This window comes from Lepus europaeus, chromosome 13 (assembly GCF_033115175.1).
Source record: "Lepus europaeus isolate LE1 chromosome 13, mLepTim1.pri, whole genome shotgun sequence".
Classification (NCBI taxonomy): Eukaryota; Metazoa; Chordata; class Mammalia; order Lagomorpha; family Leporidae; genus Lepus; species Lepus europaeus.
Genome location: NC_084839.1, coordinates 44,583,606 through 44,607,341, shown reverse-complemented (window position 1 = coordinate 44,607,341; position 23,736 = coordinate 44,583,606). Strand labels below are relative to the sequence as shown.

The 23,736-nt window shown below is 43.1% G+C and overlaps 1 protein-coding gene across 2 annotated transcripts in view; it reads right to left on the bottom strand.

Moving 5' to 3' along the window:
- PPP1R21 (protein phosphatase 1 regulatory subunit 21) overlaps positions 1–21,068 on the bottom strand; it is a 98,285-nt gene extending 77,217 nt beyond the window's left edge. The window contains exons 1-4 of one of the 2 annotated variants that reach the window (XM_062209414.1): positions 20,984–21,068; positions 6,652–6,720; positions 2,682–2,828; positions 853–951 (exon numbers count right to left, since the gene is read on the bottom strand). In XM_062209414.1, coding sequence (XP_062065398.1) covers positions 853–951; positions 2,682–2,828; positions 6,652–6,720; positions 20,984–21,040 — 372 coding nt within the window. In that variant the 5' untranslated portion in view covers positions 21,041–21,068. Of the gene's footprint in view, positions 1–852; positions 952–2,681; positions 2,829–6,651; positions 6,721–6,885; positions 6,993–20,983 lie in introns of those variants that run through there. The other variant, XM_062209415.1, reaches the window with a different exon arrangement.
- Positions 21,069–23,736: the final 2,668 nt, after the last annotated feature.

Below are 23,736 nucleotides of genomic sequence, written 5' to 3'. Positions count from 1 at the left end.
TAACAGGAAGCTATAGTCAATAGCCAGGGCTGGAACTCAACCCTAGGAATCCCAGTATGGGACATGGGCATCTTAACTGGTGTCTTAAGTGCTAGGCCAAATGTCTGCCCCAGTGACTTTTCAATATGCCATAAATACCTAAATGCCTGCCATGAGAAAGCCCCTGTCCTAGGGTTGGGCATACAAAACCCACATGGTCCACATCCTCAGAGGCCTCACATTCTAACAGAGGTATACACAAAAAACAACTAAATAACAACAAATTAAAAAAATAATGCTACTATCTAGATGATCCTCTCAACCATTTCCTGTATAAAACAGTGCCCAGTGTATTTCTGTATTGTTAGAAAACTATGCTGCTCTGCTCTGAATAAATACATTCACTTCAAAGCACATGTCCACATTATGATACATTATAAGTTTAAGAAATGAATAAAAGATAACCACAAATGTCATACTTAAAAGACCAGAGGAAACATTAAGATGCCCACAAAGACAGAGCTGGTATTGTGGCCCCAAGTCCTAGCTCCTCCACTTCAGGTCCAGCTGCCTGCTAATGTGCCTAGGAAAGCAGATGATGATGACCCAAATACTTGGGCCCCTACCACCCACATGGGTGACCAGTCTTTATTGCCATTCAGGAACTGAATCAGCAAATGAAAGATAGATCTCTCTTTCTTTCTCTCTCTCTCTCTCCCCTCCCCATCACTCTGCCTTTCAAATAAATAAATCTTAAAAAAAAAAAATACTCATATAGACAGAAAACACTCTTATCTGCATTGGTTTTTCCATACTGCAAATCACACAAAGCCCATTTTTTACTGCATATGGAAAAACAGAACGATTTCTCACTTGTATATGCAATCGCTCATTCTCTTCTATCTTCTTTTGCAGATCTTCATCAAAGACACTCTTCTGCTCTTGACTCAACTGAGAAGATTCTCCACTTTTCTGGTGGAAAGAATAAGTTATGTCCACATAACTTTCATCCTTTAGAGAAAATCTTAAGGTACACAGATTCTCTATCACCTTAGTAGCTCGTTTCTTCTACGTGTTCACCATTCTCAAACAATCCTGCAAAAGGTATACAGTCCATCATTTAACTTTTCCTATGTGACACAAGTTGGAACTGAAAATATTGCGACAGGCAGGAAAAGTTCATGGAGAGAGAGAGAAGACAAAGCTAATGATGCTTTGCAGAAGACTTCAGTAGTAGTTCTGCTGGGGGACAACGCAGACCCACAGAGTTAGCAATGTACACATGCTAATAAATGTCATTTCAACTTGGTTGTTTCATCTGAGAAAGGAGTTTTAGCAATTCCATGAGTCCAAGTTATTAAACTCCTTTAAAAATTTGTAATAAATTATATAACAGCACTTAAAAAGGTAAATTTACACATGAGTTCATATAAATTTTTAAATTTTAAAAATTCTTTTAAAATACTTGAATAAAGTTATTATAAACAGAAAAAGCTCAAAGATTATGAACAATTCCTTTTGCTTTTTGCTAGTAGTAACTTTTTCTATATAGAAGAATAGCACTATTTAAAAGACCTCATAATGAACATTTGTTTTCATGTCATCCACAGAAATGAGATTACTCAAGGGACAGTCCAACAATACAAATTGTGTTCAGATATCAGTCACCACCCTTCTCTGAATTTTTCATCACCTACTGATCCAGTGTAAATCAGTGATTAAAAAGCCCTTTGAAAACGGAGCAGTTATTAAAAAAAAATTAAACATCCAACATGTTTGGAACACAGGAGATGCATAAGGAACAGCGCTAAATAACCTATTCAGCAGCTTTGGAAAATACTCAAATTAACTCAGAAGTGTTACACCTAAACCTTAGCTTCACAGTCTTAGGAGGCGAATATGTTTGAAGCTGAGATGGCTATTCCTTTCAAAGACCTTTCAGAATTTCCAGAGCACATACATCTGACATTTCCTAACACAGCTGTTGGGGCCTCCTTTCTTCCCCTGTGTTGGAACACTGCCTACTCTAGAGACTGCTTCCCTATAGGGGAAATGCACACAGGAAAGGTGCTGGCAAACAGTGACTGCCCACTGCATAGCACATACGATCTCAGTTAATCTTCACAACAAGCCTGAAACTCACCCCCACTTTTCTGATGAGGAAACTGAGGCTGCAAGGCTAAAACATCTGCTTACAGTCACAGATGTATATATGGCGGCTGGGCCTAACTACAAATCCTGGGTTCTTCCCTCTACATTGTTCTTGTTTAGTCACTGTGTGCCTCCCTCCCTTCTATAGAACCCATTATAACTGCTTCAACCTACGTATTTGTGAAGTGTGGTCCTACACATAGAAGACTTAGAGATAAACCGCCTCAGTCACTAAGCCCTACACTATCTTGGGTTAATGGCGACCTGATATAATTAAAAGACATCAACATCGTGACCAATATGAGCTATTCCATCAATTTTTCTCAGCTACTGAGAAATGACATAATGTTTGCTCCTAACAAATGGTTTAAAACTGACTTTCTTATGAAAATGCTCCTAATACTTGGTATATGTTAACAGTAAATAATGTCTAAGATGTAGCAATGAGACACTAGAGGATTTGGCAGTAGGGTCTTTGGTTCAAACCACGATGGCGTGTAGTGTCTGCTCCTCACAACACAGCCACACCAACTTGCCTCTCTTTGACCTACCTTGTTTTTCTTGCCTCGGGGTTCACTTAGAGCTAGTTCATCTTGAAGTAGTTCTACCCTCTTGGCAAGCTGCAGATTCCGAAATGTCAGACTGTCCATTTCCTGTTGTAGTTTTCTCAAGGACTGATCCTTCATTTTCAGTTGTTCCTATATCAAAAAGAAAACAGATCATTCTTCACAGTTTGGCCTTAAGGTTTAGAAATAATAATAATTAAAAAAGTATCATTTCTGTTTCATCAAAATATAATCAAAACCTCTTGATTTAGGGAATTTAAGTTGTATATTATCATTTCAGTGCTTATAATGTTTTCAGCTCTATTTTGTGACAAAATCAAGTTTTGGCAAAACCAAGTAAATTTAAAAATAAAATAAAAGATCAAATATACTGAATTAATAGATCATCAACTTAAAGTAAAATATTAACAAGTATATGTTATTAACTCTAAGACAGTGAACAGACATAATTTATAAACTTGAATTTTTAAGAATTTCTGACTCACTGGTAATACCCTTAAGTGAACAGCATTTAGAAGAAATATATTTGTATTTCTTTTTTCTAAAAATACTTTCTGAATTTTCAGTCAAAATGAAGTCTTTTCAATATATTTAGTTTTACTTTAAGTCTTGTGATTTGTCCAAGATAAAAACCAGTATTATCACAACACAAAAATTTTTTCACATGTTATTATACATTAACTCACTTGTCTTTTAATTTTTTGTTATTTGTTTTCATTTTATATTAAAGGCAGAAACAAGGACAAAGATCTTCTCTCTGCTGTTTCACTCCCCGAATGCCCACAACAGGCAGGGCTGAGCCAGCCTGAAGCCAGGAGACCAAATTCCATCTGAGTATCCCACATGGGTGGCCAGGACCCAAGTACCTGAGCCATCCATCACCTTCTGTCTACCAAGGTACCTAATAGTAAGGATCTGGATTAGAGGTAGAATAGCCAGGATTCAGACAACATGGGATAAGGGCATCCCAAGTGGCCTCCTAACCACTGCGCCAAACACCCCACCCCCACATTCGCTTTAAAGATAGATGAAAATAAAAGCAAAGTCTAGAAACAACAAAACACATCTTTTGCTGACCATTCTTACTGCTTACTATAATGGGTAAGAAAGTTGAAAACTGAAGAGAAATGTTTAGTTTCATTCTGTTTTTTATAAATTTTATTCTAACTATATTTTACTTATGATGTTCTGAACAATTTGTACTCACGGATAATCAAACACAGATAGCCACATACTATATTTTAAGAACTGCACTTGCATTACTTTCACTGAAACAATTATAAATCTGAGAAGAGATCAAATTTTAGTGAACAGAGGATTTGACTATATTGAAACAGCAACACAAAAACCATAGGCTAGTGTTTATAACCTACTGACATTATTTTCATATTGAGAGCAGTGCTAAAGGATGTTACAAAATACTCCCATTACATAGAAAAGTGTTTTTCTTTCCTATTGTTTGTTTAATAGGTCTTTCATTTTTACTTGAAGTTCAAAGGTAAACTTAGAACCAGCCCATGTTCAAATCATCACATATTTCAAATCAATGACTAATTACTACAAAACAACTCACTGAAGAAGCAAACCCAATAAAATCAAAAGCTTACTGTACCAGAGGACCTCATAACAATCACATCTAGCAAACAGACACATTGTCACTTCTACTCTAATTATAATGACAACTGTAACAAATAGAAAAACAAAAAATAATGTCTTTACATCCTTATATTTACTTATCACTAGCTGACTAATGTTCCAGCCCATTAACCTATCATTAATTTTTAAAGACATTCATTCCAACCTCTCTAAACCCTGGTTTCTGCAACAGGGATGAAAATGTTATTTACCCTCACTGAGCTTTTATAGACACCAAATGACATAACAGACACAACGCACTTAGCACAACGCCTGGTACCTAGTGAGTGCTCAATGGACCCAACTGCCATGATCACCACTGCCATCACTGTCACCACCAGTACTATCATGTCACCCTCATAAGGTTAATCCAACACAACCAGAAACAGGGGGTGTCAAAACCCAGAGCAGCTGCAGGCATGCAGCCTTAGCAGCTAAGATGCCCACAGCCCACGTCAGAGTGCCAGAATTCAATGCCTGACTCCAGCTTCCTGCTAATGCAGACCCTCAGAGATGACGGTGATGGCTCAAGTTATTGGGTTCCTGCAACCCACCCACTGACAGGATTCACTTCCCAGCTCCCAACTTCAGCTTGGCTAGGTCCTGGCCATTGAGGCCGTTAGTAAGAATTTTCTCTCTCTGCCTCTCAAATAAATAAATTTTTTTTAAAATTGTTTTGAAAAATAGCTGGCTACTATGACAAGATAGGAAATACTTTCCCCAGTGCTACAAAAGGAATGTTTCCCAGTAATACGTTTTAAACATTGTTAAGAGAGATAATGATCATCCTTTCAATGATTTCAACAAAACAACAACTTAGTAACAAATTCCGACTATAAAGCTTCTTTTTTAATAATCCTGGCTTGAGTCAATGGTTAAACTCTGTAATTAACACACAATTATTCTTAGGTGTTTAAATTTAACTGAAAACTGATCCCTGTTAAATATAAGAGTGGGAATAAGAGAGGAAAGAGATGTACAATTTGGGATATGCTCAATTGGACTTGCCCCAAATGGTAGAGTTAGAAACGTGCCAGGGGATTCCAATTCAATCCCATCAAGGTGACATGTACCAATGCCATCTCACTAGTCAAAGAGGTCAGTTTCAGTTCATATTTGATCATAATGATAGGATTAAGAGTCAAAGGGATCACATAAACAAGACTAGTGTCTGCTAATACTAACTGAAAGAATTAAAAAGGAGAGAACGATCCAACATGGGAAGTGGGATACACAGCAGACTCATAGAATGGCAGATGTCCTAAACAGCACTCTGGCCTCAGAATCAGCCCTTAAGGCATTCAGATCTGGCTGAAGAGCCCATGAGAGTATTTTAGGCATGGAAAGCCAAGACACTCTGAAAAAAAAAAAAAAAGACCTAAATGAAAGATCTCTGTGAGTGAGATCCCAGTGGAAAGAACAGGCCATCAAAGAAGGAGTTACCTTTCTCTGAAGGGAGGAGAGAACTTCCACTTTGATTATGACCTTGTCTAAATAAGATCGGAGCTGGTGAACTCAAAAGGCTTCCATAGCCTTGGCAACTCATGACAAGAGCCTAGGGTGATTACTTATGCCATAAACAAGAGTGTCAATTATTAAGTCAACAACAGGAGTCACTATGCACTTACTCCCCATGTAGGATCTCTGTCCTTAATGTGTTGTACAATGTGAATTAATGCTATAACTAGTACTCAAACAGTACTTTACACTTTGTGTCTGTGTGGGTGCAAACTGTTGAAATCTTTACTTAATATATACTAAATTGATCTTCTATATATAAAGTTAATTGAAAGTGAATCTTGATGTCAATGGAATGGGAGACGGAGCGAGAGATGGGAGGGTTGCGGGTGGAAGGGAAGTTATGGGGGGAAAAAGCCACTATAATCCAAAAGCTGTACTTTGGAAATTTATATTTATTAAATAAAAATTTAAAAAAAAGAAATGCTGGGGATACAAATATGAGTATGACACAGACTCTTGAGAGTGCTGTCCAGTGATGATGACGGATAAGAAGCCCTATTAATCTAGATGAGTGTAGCTAAATGAAGGCCCTGAGGTACAGAAGGAATCCATTAAAACCAAATAATACTATTTTGTAATGTTTGGCTAAGGAAAGCAAAGATCATATTCAAACAAAGATCATACTCATACCTAAGCAATTTGGAAAGTTAAACACAAAAAACTACACTATCATCCCCTGCCTAGTGAATCAGTGTCAGAGTTGAGACTTTAACCCAGAAAAACAGCTGAATTCACTGTAAGCTCTGTGCACCACCAAATACTACCTTCGCCCTCCCCACACAAAGACCCCGTTGTGTACCTTCAGAGCAGCAGAATTCGCTTGTTCATCTACAACCCCTTTTTTCAGGACCTGATTCTGAGCCCGAAGCTGAAAACAGAGAAAACAATCATTATTTTTTTATAATCCGGTACAGCAAGAAAATCACTCCCAATTACTTCACACGAATAATTCACTGAGTAACTAAATATCTTCTCACCTATTTATGAAAACAAAAAGACATTAGCCCCAAAGAAGGTAGGAGATATAACTTACCATTTACAGTTCAGGACACACAGGCTGAGTTCCCCTATGATAGAAAACTAACCAACAGCAAAACTGGGGCTAAAATCCAAATCCCATCATTTCTAGTGCATTGCTTGTCCTATGGAATCAAGTCACATTCCTAAATAAAAACTAATACAATAAATAACAAGGTACAAAATAAGCTAATTTCCTCAAAATTCTGGCACACCATTCATTTGCAAAATACATGCAACTGGACTACTTATAGAATAAAAATCGTACAGAAAAGCAAAATGTGGGACATTAACCTATGCAATAGGACACTGTGCCTAATATTAGACATGCAAGTGTCACCCCAGATAATGGCCTCAGGAACGGCAGACCTGTGATCGGGCACCAGCTGAGGCAGACACAAAAGCCACTAGGGTGGCTCCATTTAAAAATTACATGGGAGACACTGCTGTTTTCCAAAAATTAGCTCATCTACTCCGCAGAATCTAGGAAGCAGGTGCTCTACCTCCATTTACAGGTGAGGAAACTGACGCACAAAGAAGACGGGGGCAATGCTGAGATTCAAACCCTCGCAGTTTTGACTTGAGTTACAATGCCAGTTAGACAGTACCACAAACTGCTTTGCACAGTTATGCTGAAGGCAGAAAAGCAGTGAGCTGGAGAGCTGGCAGATGCCCTCAGAGAAGTAGCAGAACTTGGACTTTATTTTTTATAGTAAATTATTAAAAATTGAAGTATGACTACTTCAAGTAAAGAATACAAGTCAAAAATTAGACAGCCAGGTGAATTTTTACTTTTAAATGCATCTGTATAACTACCCCTGGCAGTATTTTCAAATATAAAATTCAGGACCAGCACTGTGGCTCAGTGGTTAAGCCACCACTTGTGATGCCAACATCCCATATCAGAGTGCCAGTTCGCATCCCAGCAAATTCCATTTCCAATCCAGTTTTCTGCTAATACACCTGGGAAAGCAGCAGATTATGGCCCACGTTCTTGGATCCCTGCCACCCATGTGGAAGACCTGGATAGAATTTCTGGCTCCTGGCTTCAATCTGATCCAGGCCTGGCTGTTGTAAGCACTTGGGGAGTAAACCAACGGATGGAAGATCTCTCCATCTCTCTGTATGTGTCCTCTCTCTCTTATCCCGCCTTTCAAATATATAAATAAGTAAATCTTTAAAAAACAAAATTTACTTCTGTAGTAAAGAGGAAAATATTCTTAGCAAAGAGAACTCAGCTTTAAGTATAAACATCTAAGTCCAACACAGCCCAAGCAAAAAGCACGCAGACTAATATTCCAAGGGCTCAGTACAGACAGCATGAAAGTCCAGGTTCTTCTTTGAGAAAGTGAAAGAATGAGACAATTTTATCTATCAGGTTGAAAAAAAAAAAAACTATTTCTAATTTCTAATTCTGAATAGCTCAGATCTGTCTCCTGGGATCAGAGAACAAAAATGACACTCTTCTGTGCCAACAGCAGGAAAACTTAAATGCAAAACCTTAAACTGAATATTTAAAACTCAACAGAAAGTTTAGCTAAGATGCTAAGATAAAAGCAGGGATGCTACAGGATATTCAGCAACAGAGAAAGACTAAAAAGATGAGCTTCCTCCATTTTTAGAAAGTTTAAGATCACAATTCTCTACAACAGAAAGCAGATCTGAATCTTTGCTCTGCCGTTCACTAGACAACATAAACTTGGGAAACTACTCAGTCTTTGAACTTCAGCTATACAATCTACAAAATGGCTGAGTACATCTACCCTTCCTTCCTTCTTCTGAAGCAGTTCTGAGAACCAGATAAGAAAGCTGTATCAAAGCACTTTCTACATTAAAATGCTCCACAAATGGAAACAGCTCTAATAGTCAGAATGACTCAAAGGTACAACGGATATATTTATTATAGTTTGCCTGGTATGAGGCATTGTACTAAATGATATCTAAGAGGGAAAAGGAAGCACAGATATGGCCCTTGTTTCTAAGAAGTCAAATTTTAAAATATTACATGACAATCAACAATACTAGCATTTCCTACTTTAAAGGGAAAAAATGCAGTATATACATGAAATTCTCTTAAACAGAGGCCAGCAAATTAAGATTTGAGGGCCAAACTGGCCTGCTACCTATTCTGAAGTTTAGCTGGACCATAGCCATATTAATTCATTTGCCTATTGTGTACAACCAAAGAAATGAGTAATTACAAAGAAACCATATAGCCCCAACCTAAAATATTTACTACCTGGACCTTTACAGGCCCAGTCTGACAATTTCTGTTCCAGAAGTCCAAAAGAAAACTACCACTTTCATGTCGACTTCCACCATATCATGTTCTACTTGTTAAGCAACACCAACATGTTCATGGATAATGTTCTATACTGAGATAGAATGCAGTAAGTACGTTCAAACCCTTACAGCCAAAAGACAGCAATCCGACTTCAGACGTCTGGTCTCATTTTATTCTGCTATCCTAACTTTGATCTCAATCTCTAAGAGTCTTCTATGTGTGGCACATAGAACCTCCTCATGGCTGTTTCACAAAGGATGAAGCCTGAAGTCCACTAAACTGATTATTTCTTGTAGGATCAGAACCACAGCAATTAACAAAAAGGGAGGGAACCTCAATTTTCATTGCTAAGGCACATTAAAAGTTACTTAAAGCAAACTGAACAGCTCACTTTCAAAATTTTCAAAGCACTGCTTATTTAAAATTTAATCTATTATTAAATTATTAACACAAAGTGATTTGGATTCTGCTTATGGAAATACTGCTTGTTAAGTTGACAACTCAAACACCATTTCAATGAAACTGTTTAACAGAAAATGCAGGTCTCAGAAATACCTATAACACCTTTTAATAGGTAGGAAAGGATGATGATAAACTTGGCATTCTCTACCGTCAGCTTAAGGACACTTTGTGGCATTTGACATTTCCTACATTTCGGCATCACTAATGCCACCATCACTGAAGGAGCAGCTTGTCAAATGCTGATCCTGCTGTGCGATCAGTATGGTGTTTTGGAATCTTCGTCTCCTCACCAGCATTCACCATGGAGGGGAGGCAAATGCACTGTGGTTCTGTCTTAGAATTAGGTACAAGGTCACCAGATGGTCATGAATGCCTCTGGCACATAAGTGTGGAGACTCCAGTGCATACACACATAACTGTCCCAAGGTCTCCATTAGAACAGGAAAGCTCTCCTGAAGACCATACAGCCAGCCTATTTACCACAGCTCTTTGCCAAGTTCTTCTGATCCATTCAGGGGAGGAAGAGAAAATTGGAATTCCAAACCCATGCCATCTTTTTTTTTTTCCTTTTCTTTTTTAATGCATAATCTCATTCAGTAGGTCTGGGGTGGTACCTAAGATTCTGCATTTTTACTTTATTTTATTTGAGGAGCCTTTGTTGTGGCTCAGCAGTGCTAGGATACCATATGGGTGTTGATTCCAGTCCCAGCTGCTCCACTTCCAATCCAGCTCCCTGCTAATGCACCTGGGGAAGCAGCACAAGTTGGCCCATGTGAGAGACCTGGAAGAAGCTCCTGGCTTCCACCTGGCCCAGCCCTGTCCATTGCAGCCATTTGGGGAATGAACCAGCAGATAGATTCATATATTCTCTGTCTGTCTCTCTCTCTCCCTCCCCTCCTCTCTTTTCTCCCCTCCCCATGTAACTCTGTCTTTCAAATAAATAAATCTTAATTTTTTTTACTTGGGAAACAGAGAGAGAGAAAGAGCTCCCATCCACTGGTTCACTCCCCAAATGCTAACAGCCTGGGCTGAGTCAGGCCAAAGCTGGGAGCTGGGAACTCATCCAGATCTCCCATGTGGGCATCAGGGACCCAACCCAGCTGAGCCATCACTGATGCCAGCCAGGATATGCATCAGCAGGAAGCTGAAATCAGGCACGCAATCAAACACAGGCACTCAGATATGGAATGTGGGTGTCTCAACTATTATACCAAACACTTGTCTCCAAAAGCTCTCAATCTTTTTAAATCTAACTTTTCATCATATTGTAATTTTCTGATTAGCATTTCATTTACTATGAAAACACCCGGGGCTGGCACTGTGGCATAGCAGGTAAAGCTGCCACCTGCAGTGTCAGCACCCCATAAGGGCGCTGGTTCGAGTCTCAGCTACTCCACTTCGAATCCAGCTCTCTGCTATGGCCTGGAAAAGTAGCTGAAGATGGCCCAAGTGCTTGGGCCCACATACCCAAGTGGTAGACCCAGAAAAAGCTCCTGGCTTCAGATCAGCCCAGCTCCGGCCACTGGGGCAATTTGGGGAGTGGACCAGTGGATGGAAGACACCTCTCTCTCTTTCTGCCTCTTCCTCTCTGTAACTCTGCCTTTCAAATAAATAAATAAATAAGAAAGAAAGAAAGAAAGAAAGGGAGGGGAGGGGAGGGAGGGGAGGGGAGGGGAGAGGAGGGGAGATAGAGGGAGGGAGGGAGGGGGAAAGAAAGAAAGAAGACACCCATTCTTTACTTTAGTCAACCAAATCCCATTTTTTTCTTCTAGGAGCCTACTGCTTACCTCTAGTCCTACCCCCTCCATAATTTTTTCCCAACCACTCCCTGTGGCCCAGTGAGCCTGCCCCTCAGTTCCTCTAGAACTCATCATAACGACAAATCTTTTATTAAACTGTTAAGTTTTAATCTTAGTTTTTAGAGTAAAATTTACACTGACTAATTTATGTACGACTTCAGTAATCATCTCCCAACTTAAACTGTTTCATGGTAGAGACTATAGTATACTTCCTTGTACCTCCTACCTAACAAACAAAGGACAATGCTATGGACATAGAGGCACTCAATAAACTTTTACTTAATCAGTTAAGTACTATATAAACAGGTGTCTCAATGCAGGGCATTATATAAGGCACCATCATTATTTCAACAGTTCCTTTCTAAGATCCCTCTCCAAGTGATTTGAACCTCATGATCCCATTGGACACAAAGAATCCTCAAAGGTCCTGAGGCTAACTCTAATGACCACTGCTCAGACCAATCCTATGTAATGTGGTTCTGGATTAGCTGGGTCTCAGTCAGGCTTATCACAAAGCTATTTCTCTAAAAGCAGAGTGGTGATAAGCCAACTGTGATCTCTCCATGCCATTAGGGCACCTGTGATAAGCTAACTGACCTACAATTAAGGATGTATTACTCCATTGGAAAGTGGTGAGGAATTACCATACATGTTTTCTCATCTAATCCTCAACAATCTTCTGTGTTAAAAACATTCTTACGTGGTTTTTTCATGCAATGGATAATTTTTTGTTTATACAGTCTTACAATCCTATAAACAAACTTTTAAACATACAAAAAAATGATTATAAGACAACCCTAAGCCTCACCAACACCCTGATTCAAAACTTCAGGATACTGAGTTCATTTGCAGTCCCAGCATCATTATCTGTCCTGGAGGATCCCTAAGCTCCCTCCAATTCTAACATGTTAAGTGTTCTAAAGCACTGGGGATACTACTTGGCCTTTATCTCTTCCTACTTACTAGCTCCCGTTCTAGAGAGGGATAAAGTATGTGCAAGCTACAGACCATGTACCAGTGGATGGAGTTATTTGTCACTGAGGCAGGGAAAAACCTCCTCTCAAATCTGTCCTCAACAGGAACCTTTTCTCCCGCTCCCATATAAGGGAACTCGGATAAATCCCTCACCCCCTTGCAGTGCAGCTGCCCCTGCAGTGACGGGATGGTGAGTCAGCTGAACTGAAGAGGAAGAACAGGCCACCTCTTCTCTCTAGATTCCTGTATTCCACGCGTGGTCATCGACAGCTCCAACAGCATCACCTGGGAGTAGAACTTCAGGCCTCCCCCCAGAGCAACCACACCAGAATCTTCAGCTGAACACAGTCCTCACGTGAGGCACATAGACATTCTCATCTGTGAAGCACTGATCTAGAATCTAAGCTAGCACTTTCCCACAGGGAAACCAAGAGTCCAACACGTGCACTTAAATTATTGAAAATTAAATAAAACCTAAAGTTCTGTTCCTCAGTCACACTAGCTTCATTTTGAAGGCTCAATGATCACACATGGCTAGTGGCTACCCTGCTGGTCATACAGATATGGAATACTTCATTCTCATACAAAGTTATACTGGATAGCACTGAACATAAACGTGTTTTCCAATCCAACTTTAGTAGTGAACCCTACACATCAAGGTTAAAAAGAGCTGGGTCCTGATTCTAATCCAATCCAGGCCCTAAATCTATTTGTCTTATAGGAGGGACAATCAGTCCCTGGCAATCAGTTTGTGTCAAGCCCTGCTGTCTGGAGAGGAAACATTCTGGATTAAAACTGACCCTTTCCCAATAAAAGTAGTTCTTCATTAAAAATTAAGGTCCTGAGGCCGGCGCCGTGGCTTAACAGGCTAATCCTCCGCCTTGCGGCGCCGGCATACCGGGTTCTAGTCCCGGTTGGGGTGCCGGATTCTATCCCGGTTGCCCCTCTTCCAGGCCAGCTCTCTGCTGTGGCCCGGGAGTGCAGTGGAGGATGGTCCAAGTGCTTGGGCCCTGCACCCACATGGGAGACCAGGAGAAACTCCTGGCTTCGGATCAGCGCGAGGAGCCAGCCGCAGCGGCCATTGGAGGGTGAACCAACGGCAAAAAGGAAGACCTTTCTCTCTGTCTCTCTCTCTCTCTCACTGTCCACTCTGCCTGTCTAACTAAATAAATAAAATTATTAAAAAAAAAAAAATTAAGGTCCTGGGGTCAGCGCTGTGGCACAGTGGAAAACTGCCACCTGTAGCACCGACATCCCACATGGGTGCCAGTTAGAATCCTGGCGGCTCCACTTCCAATCCAGCTCTCTGCTAACGCGCCTGGGAAAGCAGTAGAAGATGACTCAAGTGCTTGGGCTTCTGCACCCACATGGTAGACCCTAAAGAAGGTCTGGGCTCCTAGCTTCAGCCTGGCCTATCCCTGGCCATTGCAGCCATTTGGGAAGTGAACAAGCAGATGGAAGATCTCTGTCTCTCCCTTTTTCTCTGTAGCTCTGCCTTTCAAATAAATAAATCTTAAAAAATAAAAAATACAGGTCCTGGGGTGGGCATTTAGCACAGTGATTAAGACATCACTTGAGCACCCAGGTGGGAGTACCTGAGTCCTGGCTACACGTCCTATTCCAGCTTCCTGCTTACCATCCTGATAGGCAGTAAATCATAGCTCAAGTACTTGGATCCCCACACCCATGTGAGAGGCCTGGATTCAGTCCCCAGCTCTCAGCCTTTGCCTGGCCCAGCCCCAGGGAATGAACCAATGATGGAAGATTCCATCTGTCCATCTGTCTGTCTTTCAAATAAAAATGTATCTTAAAGAATGAAAGAATACAGTTCTAAAAAGTTTCCAAAGGCAGTCTTCTTGGTAACTAAAAGTAAACTGTTGAAGAAATAATGGACATTTAGCTTTTCCACTGTTGTTAAAATTTATTTACTTGAAAGGTAAAGTGACACAGAGAAAGGGAGAGACAGAAGAGATCGTCCATCCACTGGTTCACTTCCTAAGTGGACACAACAGCCTGATCTGAAGCAGGCCAAAGCCAGGAGCCTGGAATTCCATCCGGGTCTCCAAGGGGGTGGCAGCCACTGCCTTCCCTGGTGCATAAGTGGGTAGCTAGATTGTAAATGGAGCAGCTGGAACTCAAGCAGGTGCTCCAATATGTGATGCCAGCATCCCAAGTGATACGTTAACCCACTGTGACAGAACACCAGTTCCTCCCACTGGTTTCTATTGCCGCAGAAAGAACTTTAAAAAGATTATTTGAGGGTTCAGCACTATGGCGTCACCTGCAATGCTGGCAACCCATGTGGATGCCACTTTGATTTCTGGTTGCTCTACTTTCAATCCAGCTCCCTACTAATGCATCTGGGAAAGTGGCAAAATGTGGCACAAGTGCTTGGGCCCTGCACCCACTTGAGAGACCCAGATGAAGCTCCTAGCTCCTGGTTTCAGTCTGTCCCAATTTGGCTGTAGCAGCCATTTGGGGAGTAAACCAGCAGATGGAATCAATCAATCTCTTTCTCTCCCCCTCTCTCTCCCTCCTTCTCGCTTTCCTTCTAACTCTGCCTTTCAAATAAAATAAATAAACCTTTAGAAAAAAATGATCTGAGCAGAAGCTTCTATGCTGATTTCCTTAAGCAAGGATTCTCAGTCTTTATTGGGTATCCAAATCCCTGGAGAGGTTTTTTTTAAAGATTAATTATTTATTTGAAAGGCAGAGTTAGATAGAGGCAGAGAGAGAGAGAGACATCTTCCGTCCACTGGTTCATTCTTAAAATGCCACAACCACCAGGGCTGGTCCAGGCTGAAGCCAGAACCCAGGAGCTTCATCTGGGTCTCCATGTAGGTGCAGGGGCCCAAGCATGTGGGCCATCTTCTGCTGATTTCCCAGGCACATTAGCAAGGAGCGGGACTGGAAGCGGAGTAGCCAGGACTTGAACTGATGCCCATATGGGATGCCAGCACTGCAGAAGGCAGTTTTACCTGCTATAGGACAACACCAGCTCCCCCTGGGCAGTTTTGTTACAACACTGATTGCTGGGTCCCATTTCCAGTTTCAGATTCAGTAGGTCCAGGGTGAATTCAGGAATTTGCCTTTCTAATCCATTCTCAGATCATGTTATGATTGGTCCAGGACTCATACTTTGAAAATTATTAACACCTATGATTTAGATACTAGTTTGAGTGTCCCTCAAAGGCCTATGTGTTAAAGGTTTGATCCCCAGTATCAATCCAATTACATTAACAGTGGGCCCTTGGAAAGTGATTAGATCAAATTAGGTTGTTAGGAAGAGACAGCAGGAAAGAGAGATGGAATTTCCATCACTGGTTCACTCCTCAAATGGTCTCAAAAGTCAGGTCTGTGCCTGGTGAAAGCCAAGAGCCAGAAACTCCCTTCTGGTCTCCCACATGGATGGCAGAGGCCCTGGTACTTAGGCCATCTTCTGCTGCCTTCCCTGACACATTTCAGGTAGCTGGACTAGAAGCAGATCACCTGAGACTCAAATCAGCACTCTCATATGAGATTCCAGAATTGCAAACAGTGAGTTAATCACTGTACCATAACACAAGCCCTTCATGGTGTCTTCCTAACAAGAGAATGAACATGCACTCTTCTCTGCTCCCTGGCTGGCCATGTGACTATTCCTAAGCAAACACTCCGACATTCACTGTCTTCACCAGATGCCAGACCACTGGGGCCACCTGACTCTGGACTGTGAACTTACAAAACCATGGGCAAAAACAAAACTTCTTTTGTAAGTGAGTTTTTCTCAGCTATTTATTTTACAGTGATGAAAAGCTGACTTAATACACTGACCCAGGATAACACCAACACGGGGAAGACAGAACTGGAGACTTGCTTACATATACCACGGTACCAGGCAAGTATGCTCCTGAAAACAAAGCAAGCCGAAATCAAGCCAGAGCTGGGCACTTTCCACATCTCTTCTTCCTACAAAGATACACCAGGGCACTCGACGCACAGCAGGCCAAAGAAACAACAAGCAAGAAACGGTCTTTCGTTCTTCATCTACAGTGTAGTACCTGAGGTCTTGATAAGCTTTCCCTCACATCGCAAAGCGATGACTTGTATCTCTTACTGGTTACCTTCCCAAATCTCTGAAAACCAACATTTACATACCTTCCCTCTCCCACCCACTCCACTGAACCTCAAATTTTTAAAAACTTCTAATGACCTCCTAATGGTTCAAAGTACTGGGGTTTCATTTCCATTTTGCTGACCCTTCCACAATGCTGTTTTGTCAACCCGGTTGCCTCAGCAATTCTCACCTTATTCAGCCTCCATGGTTCATTTTATTTTTTAAAGATCTATGTATTTATTTGAAAGGCAGTTACAGAGAGGCAGAGGCAAACAGAGACATCTTCCATCTGCTGGTTCACTCCCTAAATGACTGCAACAGCCAGGGCTGAGCCAGGCTGAAGCCAGGAGCCAGGGGCTTCTGTGTCTCCCTTGTGGGTGCAGGTGCCCAAGCACTTGGGCCATCTTCTGCTACTTTACCAGGTACATTAGCAGGGAGCTGGATGGGAAGTGGAGCGGCCAGGACGAACTGGCACCTATAAGGGAAGCCAGCGCTGCAGGCAGCAGCTTTACCTGCTATGCCACAGCTCGGAGCCCCATGGTTCATCTTTTGTCTAACCAGATCCTCAGTCTCTCTCATGGGAGCTCCTCAGACTGCTTCTTCCCTCCCCACCGCCCCATTGTCAGAAGGAAAAATGATTATGAGCACAGATCTTGAGCAAGGGATGGGCCTTTTCCTAAAACATAGATGGAAACCAGCATTGTAAAAGAAGGAAGGGGAGGCACTGTGGCATAGCAGGAGTTAAGCCATTGCTTAGGACACCTGCCTCCACTTCAGATCCACTGTTCTGCTAAGGCCTCCTGGGAGGTAGCAGATGATGGCTACAGTACCTGGGTCCCAGTTACCCATCTGATGGAGTTCTAGGCTCCTGGCTTCAGCCTAGTCCAATCCTGGCTGTTGCGGGCATTTGGGAAGTGAGCCAGCAGATGGAAGAGAGTGCCTGTGCATGCTCTCATGCTCTGTCTGCCTTTCAAACAAAATTAAAAATAAATAGACATTTTTAAAAAACAGAATGAGAAGGTTCTCTAAATGTCCTTGGTTTCCTTATTTGCTGCCCTCTCGATATGGAGGTTTCCTTCTACAGATTAGTATTTTTACTTCGTATGCTAAATAAACAAAATGATGTAACAGGATCTCTGCAGCAGGGAAAGTAATAAAAAGGTAAAATACCCCTTCCAGAGGCAGCAGAGATCTTATCTAGACACAGCCTGGCATGAGAACAGACACAGGACAAAAAACTCATGAGACTTTTTGACCAGTCTCTATTCTCATCTTCTGAAATTTCCATCACATTGCAATTAAAATAAAAAAATACTCAGGCCTGATAGGGGAAATCAGCCCAAGTCTATGAGACCTTCTACAGTCTCCTTAGCATCTCCTCTTCCTTCTGGCATATCCTTCCCATGGGTATACCCTGCAATTTCTACCCTGATTAACTCTCAAAGTTCATCCTTACAGAACTATTCCAAACAAAGCTAGTCCTTGTCCTGACTTTTAGCCACTTCAACTCCATTACAAATTTTCAGCAATTATCTCCAATGTCACCTAAAGCTAGTATGTAAATGATAACTTAACTTCTTGTTTTTAAGATTTGTTTATTTGAAAGAGTTACAGAGAGGGGAAGAGAGAGAGAGATCCTCCATCCACTGGTTCATTCCACAGATGGCCCCAACAGCCGGGCAGGACCAGGCTGAAGTCAGGAGCCAGGAGCTTCTTCTAAAGTCTCCCACACGGGTAGCTGGGGCCCAAACACGTGGGCCATTTCAGTTGCTTTTCCCAGGCCATTAGCAGGCAGTTGGATCAGAGGTGGAGCAGCCAGGACACAAACCAGTGCCCATGCGGGATGCCAGTGTCACAGGCGACAGCTTTAGCCCCTACACCACACTGGCCCCATTAATTTAACTTTAATGTGCCTTCCAGCCCTGAAGCATCTAACTTGTAATACATCCAAACAGGTCCTCCTTCCTGCCGGCCCTCACTCTGTCAGGGGCAGTCAGGACCCCTCACCTCAAAACTTCAGGATCAACTCTGAGTCTTCCCTCACTCACCACCCCCCAAGAAAGGAGACACAGGATGAGTGTCTCACACACTCTTCACGTGTTTAGTGCTATGCACAAAGCAGGCACTCAAAATTGACAGAGCCTAGTATTTTTTTTTAACCGTAATTCCTGAATCTAGATCTTCCTATCTCACAAGGCACTAACTTTATCTAATCCTATATTACGCTCCCTGAAACTATTCCTAGAGCCTATGGTCGACTTCTTTTCAGCAATCTTTCCCTACTTCAACCCACTCTCCATACAATTGCCAGTTTTCTTCCCAGGAGTAATGTCACTCCCCAACTAAGAAACCTTTGGTATATGTCCATGTCTCAAAATGTAAAGCTCAAGGCCAACACCGTGGCTCAGGTGAAGCTGCCACCTGTGACATGGGCACTCCATATGGGTGCCAGTTCTTGTCCCAGCTGCCCCACTTCCAATCCAGCTCTCTAATAATATACCTGGGAAAGCAGCAGAAGATGGCCCAAGTACTTGGGCCCCTGCCACCCACATGGCAGAACCAGATGAAGCTCCTGGCTCCTGGCTTCTGCCTGACTGAGCCAGGCCCTTGCAGCCATTTGGACAGTGTACCAATGGATGAAAATCTCTCTCCCTCTCTCTCTGTCTCTCCTGCTTTCTTTCAAATAAATAAATAAATATCTTTCAAAAGAAAAAAAAAAAAAGCTAAAGTTCACACAATATGCCCCCGCACCACCATGAATGGGTCCAAATCACCTCTCCAAGCGCATTTTCCCACTCTCTGCCATGTATCTAAGGAGCTTCTATGTCAGCAGAGTACTCCTTTGCACAGAAAGCTGCCATCCTCTCCTTCCCTCCTCCTTCCCTACTCCCCAATCTGACACCTTTCCCCACAATGTCCCCTCTGTTCTCACTGAACTAGCACCTGTCATACTGTATCATAATTATGTACCATGTTTGAACACTCTGTTAAAGGTGACTCCTTAAGCTGGAACCCTGCCTCATTCAACAGACCCTGGCTGACTGCTCACAGGGGGCTCATAACCTTGTGTCTGCTGAACAAGCTGACGTGCCCCAAAGAATAAAATCTTCCCACGTTTTTATTACTTGAGGAGGCTACACAATTATTTCAGCAATGTGATCACTGCTCAAAACATTTTTGGAAATCTTATTTTGCCATTTGGAATTGCCTTGTTTACTTTCTGGTAAAGAAATTCCGTTTCCCTCATACTGATGAAATATTTTCAACCACGCAGAGACAAATTTGAGCACTGCCATCTCCACCCACCCCTACCCCCCTTCATCACAGGGATTTGCTCCAAACAACTTCTGGCCTCTTGAACCAGGAAATCCTCCTTCAAAGGATGAAAACTTGCCATCACTAACACCGTGCCACAGATGGAAATGCAAAATACTTTTGCTAAGGGTTGCACCACTGGAACAAGTCTAGTATCTTCAAAGGCTCCTATTTGATAGTGAAGACTGAAATGTGTCTGCTTAGGCATAGGATTTACTTTCCAAAGAACATTTTGTTGCACCTTGCTGAATAGTCATTGAGTAAAATCATAAGGAGAAAAAAACGTGTTTCAGCTTCTCCAAATGGTATTAAGGAGGCTGTCTCTCGGTAGATTCCATGAATGCCAAGACCACTGAAAACTAAGCTTCATGACTGCTGCATTGCCAAAGACCAAGATTCTGTTGTAATAAGTTCATTAGAATACTCAGAAGGAACCACCCTGTCCAGAAACTGCACCACCCTTCTCCAAACACAGGGCTCCTTCCATCCTCCAGAAAACGGATGCCATACACACCACAAAGGGACAGATCCTTATTTTGCTTAATTCAACATGTACTGAACACCTGCTGAGTGCTCTGCCTCACTCCAGGAGACCGAGGGACAAGAGGCAGAGGACACAGCCCTAGAAGTCATGTTTTCAGAATCATCCCAGACAACACCTTGCCAATGCACACAACACACTTGGAACCACCCACTCGCAGTGAGGCAGTTAAACGAAGGACTCCATTTACCCTCCCAAACTGATTCAGGGGCAGGGAGGTCTCTATCTTCAATGGCATCCCTGTGGGAAGGGAGAAAGGTTGATCTTCCCCATCACTGGGCTGGAAAAATTAAGGAAGCAGCGAGATGAGGGGCGGTCCCACACCTTTCCCTTCCCCTCCCGGCCAACACCAGAGCAGCGGCCAGGATTTCTGACATCGCAGTCCCAAGCCCGCTAGTTCAGAGAAGGAAGGACCGAACTCCAGCTCCTTCCTGCAGTCACGCACACGGACCCAGACACCGCCCGGCCCCATCTCCTGGGAGCTGCAGGTGGAGGCGCGGTAATGGTGGTCAGAGCAGCAGAGGGGAGAGGAGGGGCGCTCGCGTGCCCCCTCGGCAGCCCCCACCGTCCCGACAAGTCGCTGCCAAGGCAACCCGAGGCCGCAGGGCCAGGGATCCCTTACTCCCCGCCCGCGATGGGTACCTTCGAGTACTCCTGAGCCAGCTTCTGGTACTTCCCCTGCAACTCGGCCGAGGCCATGGCCTCCCCCGCCCCGTCCAGGCCAGGATGCCCAGGCCGCTCCGCCCCACCCCCCGCCCCCAGCCCCAGGCTCGCTCCCGGGGACGGATCTGCCAGCGTCTGCCTGCTCGGCCACCGCCGCCGCGCCTCCTCCACTTCCGGGTTCGCGGGGTGGGAGGAAGGCGGAGCGGGGCCGAGGGCGGAGCGACCGCCGGAGGCGGGGCGACGTCTCAGTGCTGCCGCCCCACCCTCCCGCGCCCCGGCACGCTGCGCGCGCCCCGGCTCCGCTCCGGGACCGAGGGCGCCATCTTGACGCATGGTCGAAGATGGCGACCTGGAACGGAGAGAGCGGATTCAAAAGGCAGAGAATGAGAAGCTACAGAATGGGCGGGGTACTGAGGAGAGGGACAGTGGTTGCGAAGGGCGGAGGACCGGAAGAAGACACATTCTAAGCGCTTCAGGAATTCTGGCCGTACCCCGCCCCATGGTTCCCATGGCAACCGACTGCGTTGGCTGGTTGCATCTTTCAGAACCCCGATGGAGAGAGTCCGTTGTACTGTGCCAGTTCCTCATCGGGTTATGGCAGCGCCGCGCTTGCCCTTCGCTGTAGACTCTCAAACCGCCCCAAAATTTGTAACGCTTGCTGCTGCCATTCGCTCTTGCTCCCGACCAAACCCTAGGTGGCTTGTATTCTGATATTACTTGTTTGTGTCCATACTGTACTCACTCCATCCCCCATCCCTGTTGGTAAACACACACCACACCAGAGCTTTCACAGTGGCTGAGTAAGAGACCGCTGGGAAATTTCAGGTGCTGATTGTTGCCTTGCGTATGGAGAATGGATGTTAACTGCAAAACCAAAACAAAAAAACAGGTGGGGGTAAACTGAAACAAAATCAACCTGCTGAGACCTTTTATTTATTTATTTATTTTTGCTGCTTTTGCTTGAATTATAAAATTATACCGCTTCCACTCATTCATTTTAAATATTTTTAGAATCGTTCTAGGCATTGCAATTCATCGCAGCATTGAAATGTTCATTGATAAAGGTATGGCTAAATAAGTTAGTAACTGCTGTTAAGTTACAATGTGGCAGTTAAAACAACCATCTAGAGTCTACACAAATCTGCATATATCTATATATCAACATGGCCAAACACCATGTTAAATATGAAAAGCAAATTGCAATTTACTTAATATATACTAAATCGATCTTCTGTATATAAAGATAATTGAAAGTGAATCTTGATGTGAATGGAATGGGAGAGGGAGCGGGAGATGGGAGGGGTGTGAGTGGGAGGGAAATTATGGGGGGAAGCCATTATAATCCATAAACTGTACTTTGGAAATTTATATTTACTAAATAAAAATAATAAATCTTAAAAAAAGAGAAAAAAATATGAAAAGCAAATTGCAGTACACTATAGTATGAAAAAATTCATTCAAAATAACAGGGTGGGTGTCGTGGTGCTGTGGGGTTAAGGTGCCCTTAGGATCCCAACATCCCATATAGGAGTGCTGGTTTGAGTCCTGGCTCTTGGCTTCCAGTCCAGCTTCCTACTAATGTGCATCCCGGGAGGCAGCAGGTAATGGTGAAGATCTAATTGAAGGTCCAGGCTCCTGGTTTTGGCCTGGCCCAGCCCTGGCTGTTGCAGGCATTTGGAGAATGAAACAACAGATGGAAGATCCTAAACATTAATAACTAATAATAAAATTATAAAGTAACATTTGTATTGTTCATGGATGCTTGAACATGTACTAAAAACACAGAAACAAAAACTGGAAAGATACACATCAAACTGCATAGTGGTTGCCTCTAGTAAGAAAAGGGGAAAAGATAATGTGATTGGAAAGAACAAAAGATCATAAACTTTATTTTCTTTAAATTTTCTAATGTAAATATTTAATATTTCCACTTCAGAATGAAATTCTCCATGGTTAAAAAAATGTATTTGCAGGGCCAGTGTTGTGGCATCACAGGTAAAGCTGCCACCTCAAACACCAGCATCCCATTGCATGCCCATTTGTGTCCTGGCTGATCTGCTTCCAATCCAGCTCCCTGTTATTGGTCTGGGAAAAGCAGCGTAAGATGGTCCAGGTATTTGAGCCCTGCCACCCATGTGGGAGACCCAGAGGAAGCTCCTGGATCCTGGCTTTGGCCTGGCCCAGCGCTGACCATTGCAGCCATTTCAGGAGTGAACCAGTGAATGGAAGATCTCTCTCTCTCTCTCTTTTTAAGATTTATTTATTTATTTGAAAGAATTACAGAAAGAAAGGGAGAGATAGATCCTCCATCCGCTGGCTCACTCCCCAAATGGCCACAATAGCCATGGCTGGGCTAGGCCTGGGTCTCTCACGTGGCTGCAGGGGCCCAAGCACTTAGGCCATCCTCTTCTGTTTTCCTAGGCACATCAGCAGGAAATTGGGCTGAAAGTGGAGCAGCCGACTTTATAACTGGTGCCCATATAGGATTCTGGCACTGCAGATGGTGGTTTAACCTGCTACACCACAGTGCCAGCCCCATAAATACATCTTTCTAAAAAATGTATCTGCGGGGCCAGCACTGTGGTGCAGCAGGTAAAGCCATGGCTTACAGCACCGGCATTACATAAGGGCAGTTCAAGTTCAAGTCCTGGCTGCTCCACTTTCGATCCAGCTCTCTGCTATGGCCTGGGAAAGCAGTAGAAGGCCCAAGTCCTTGGGCCTCTGCACCCACG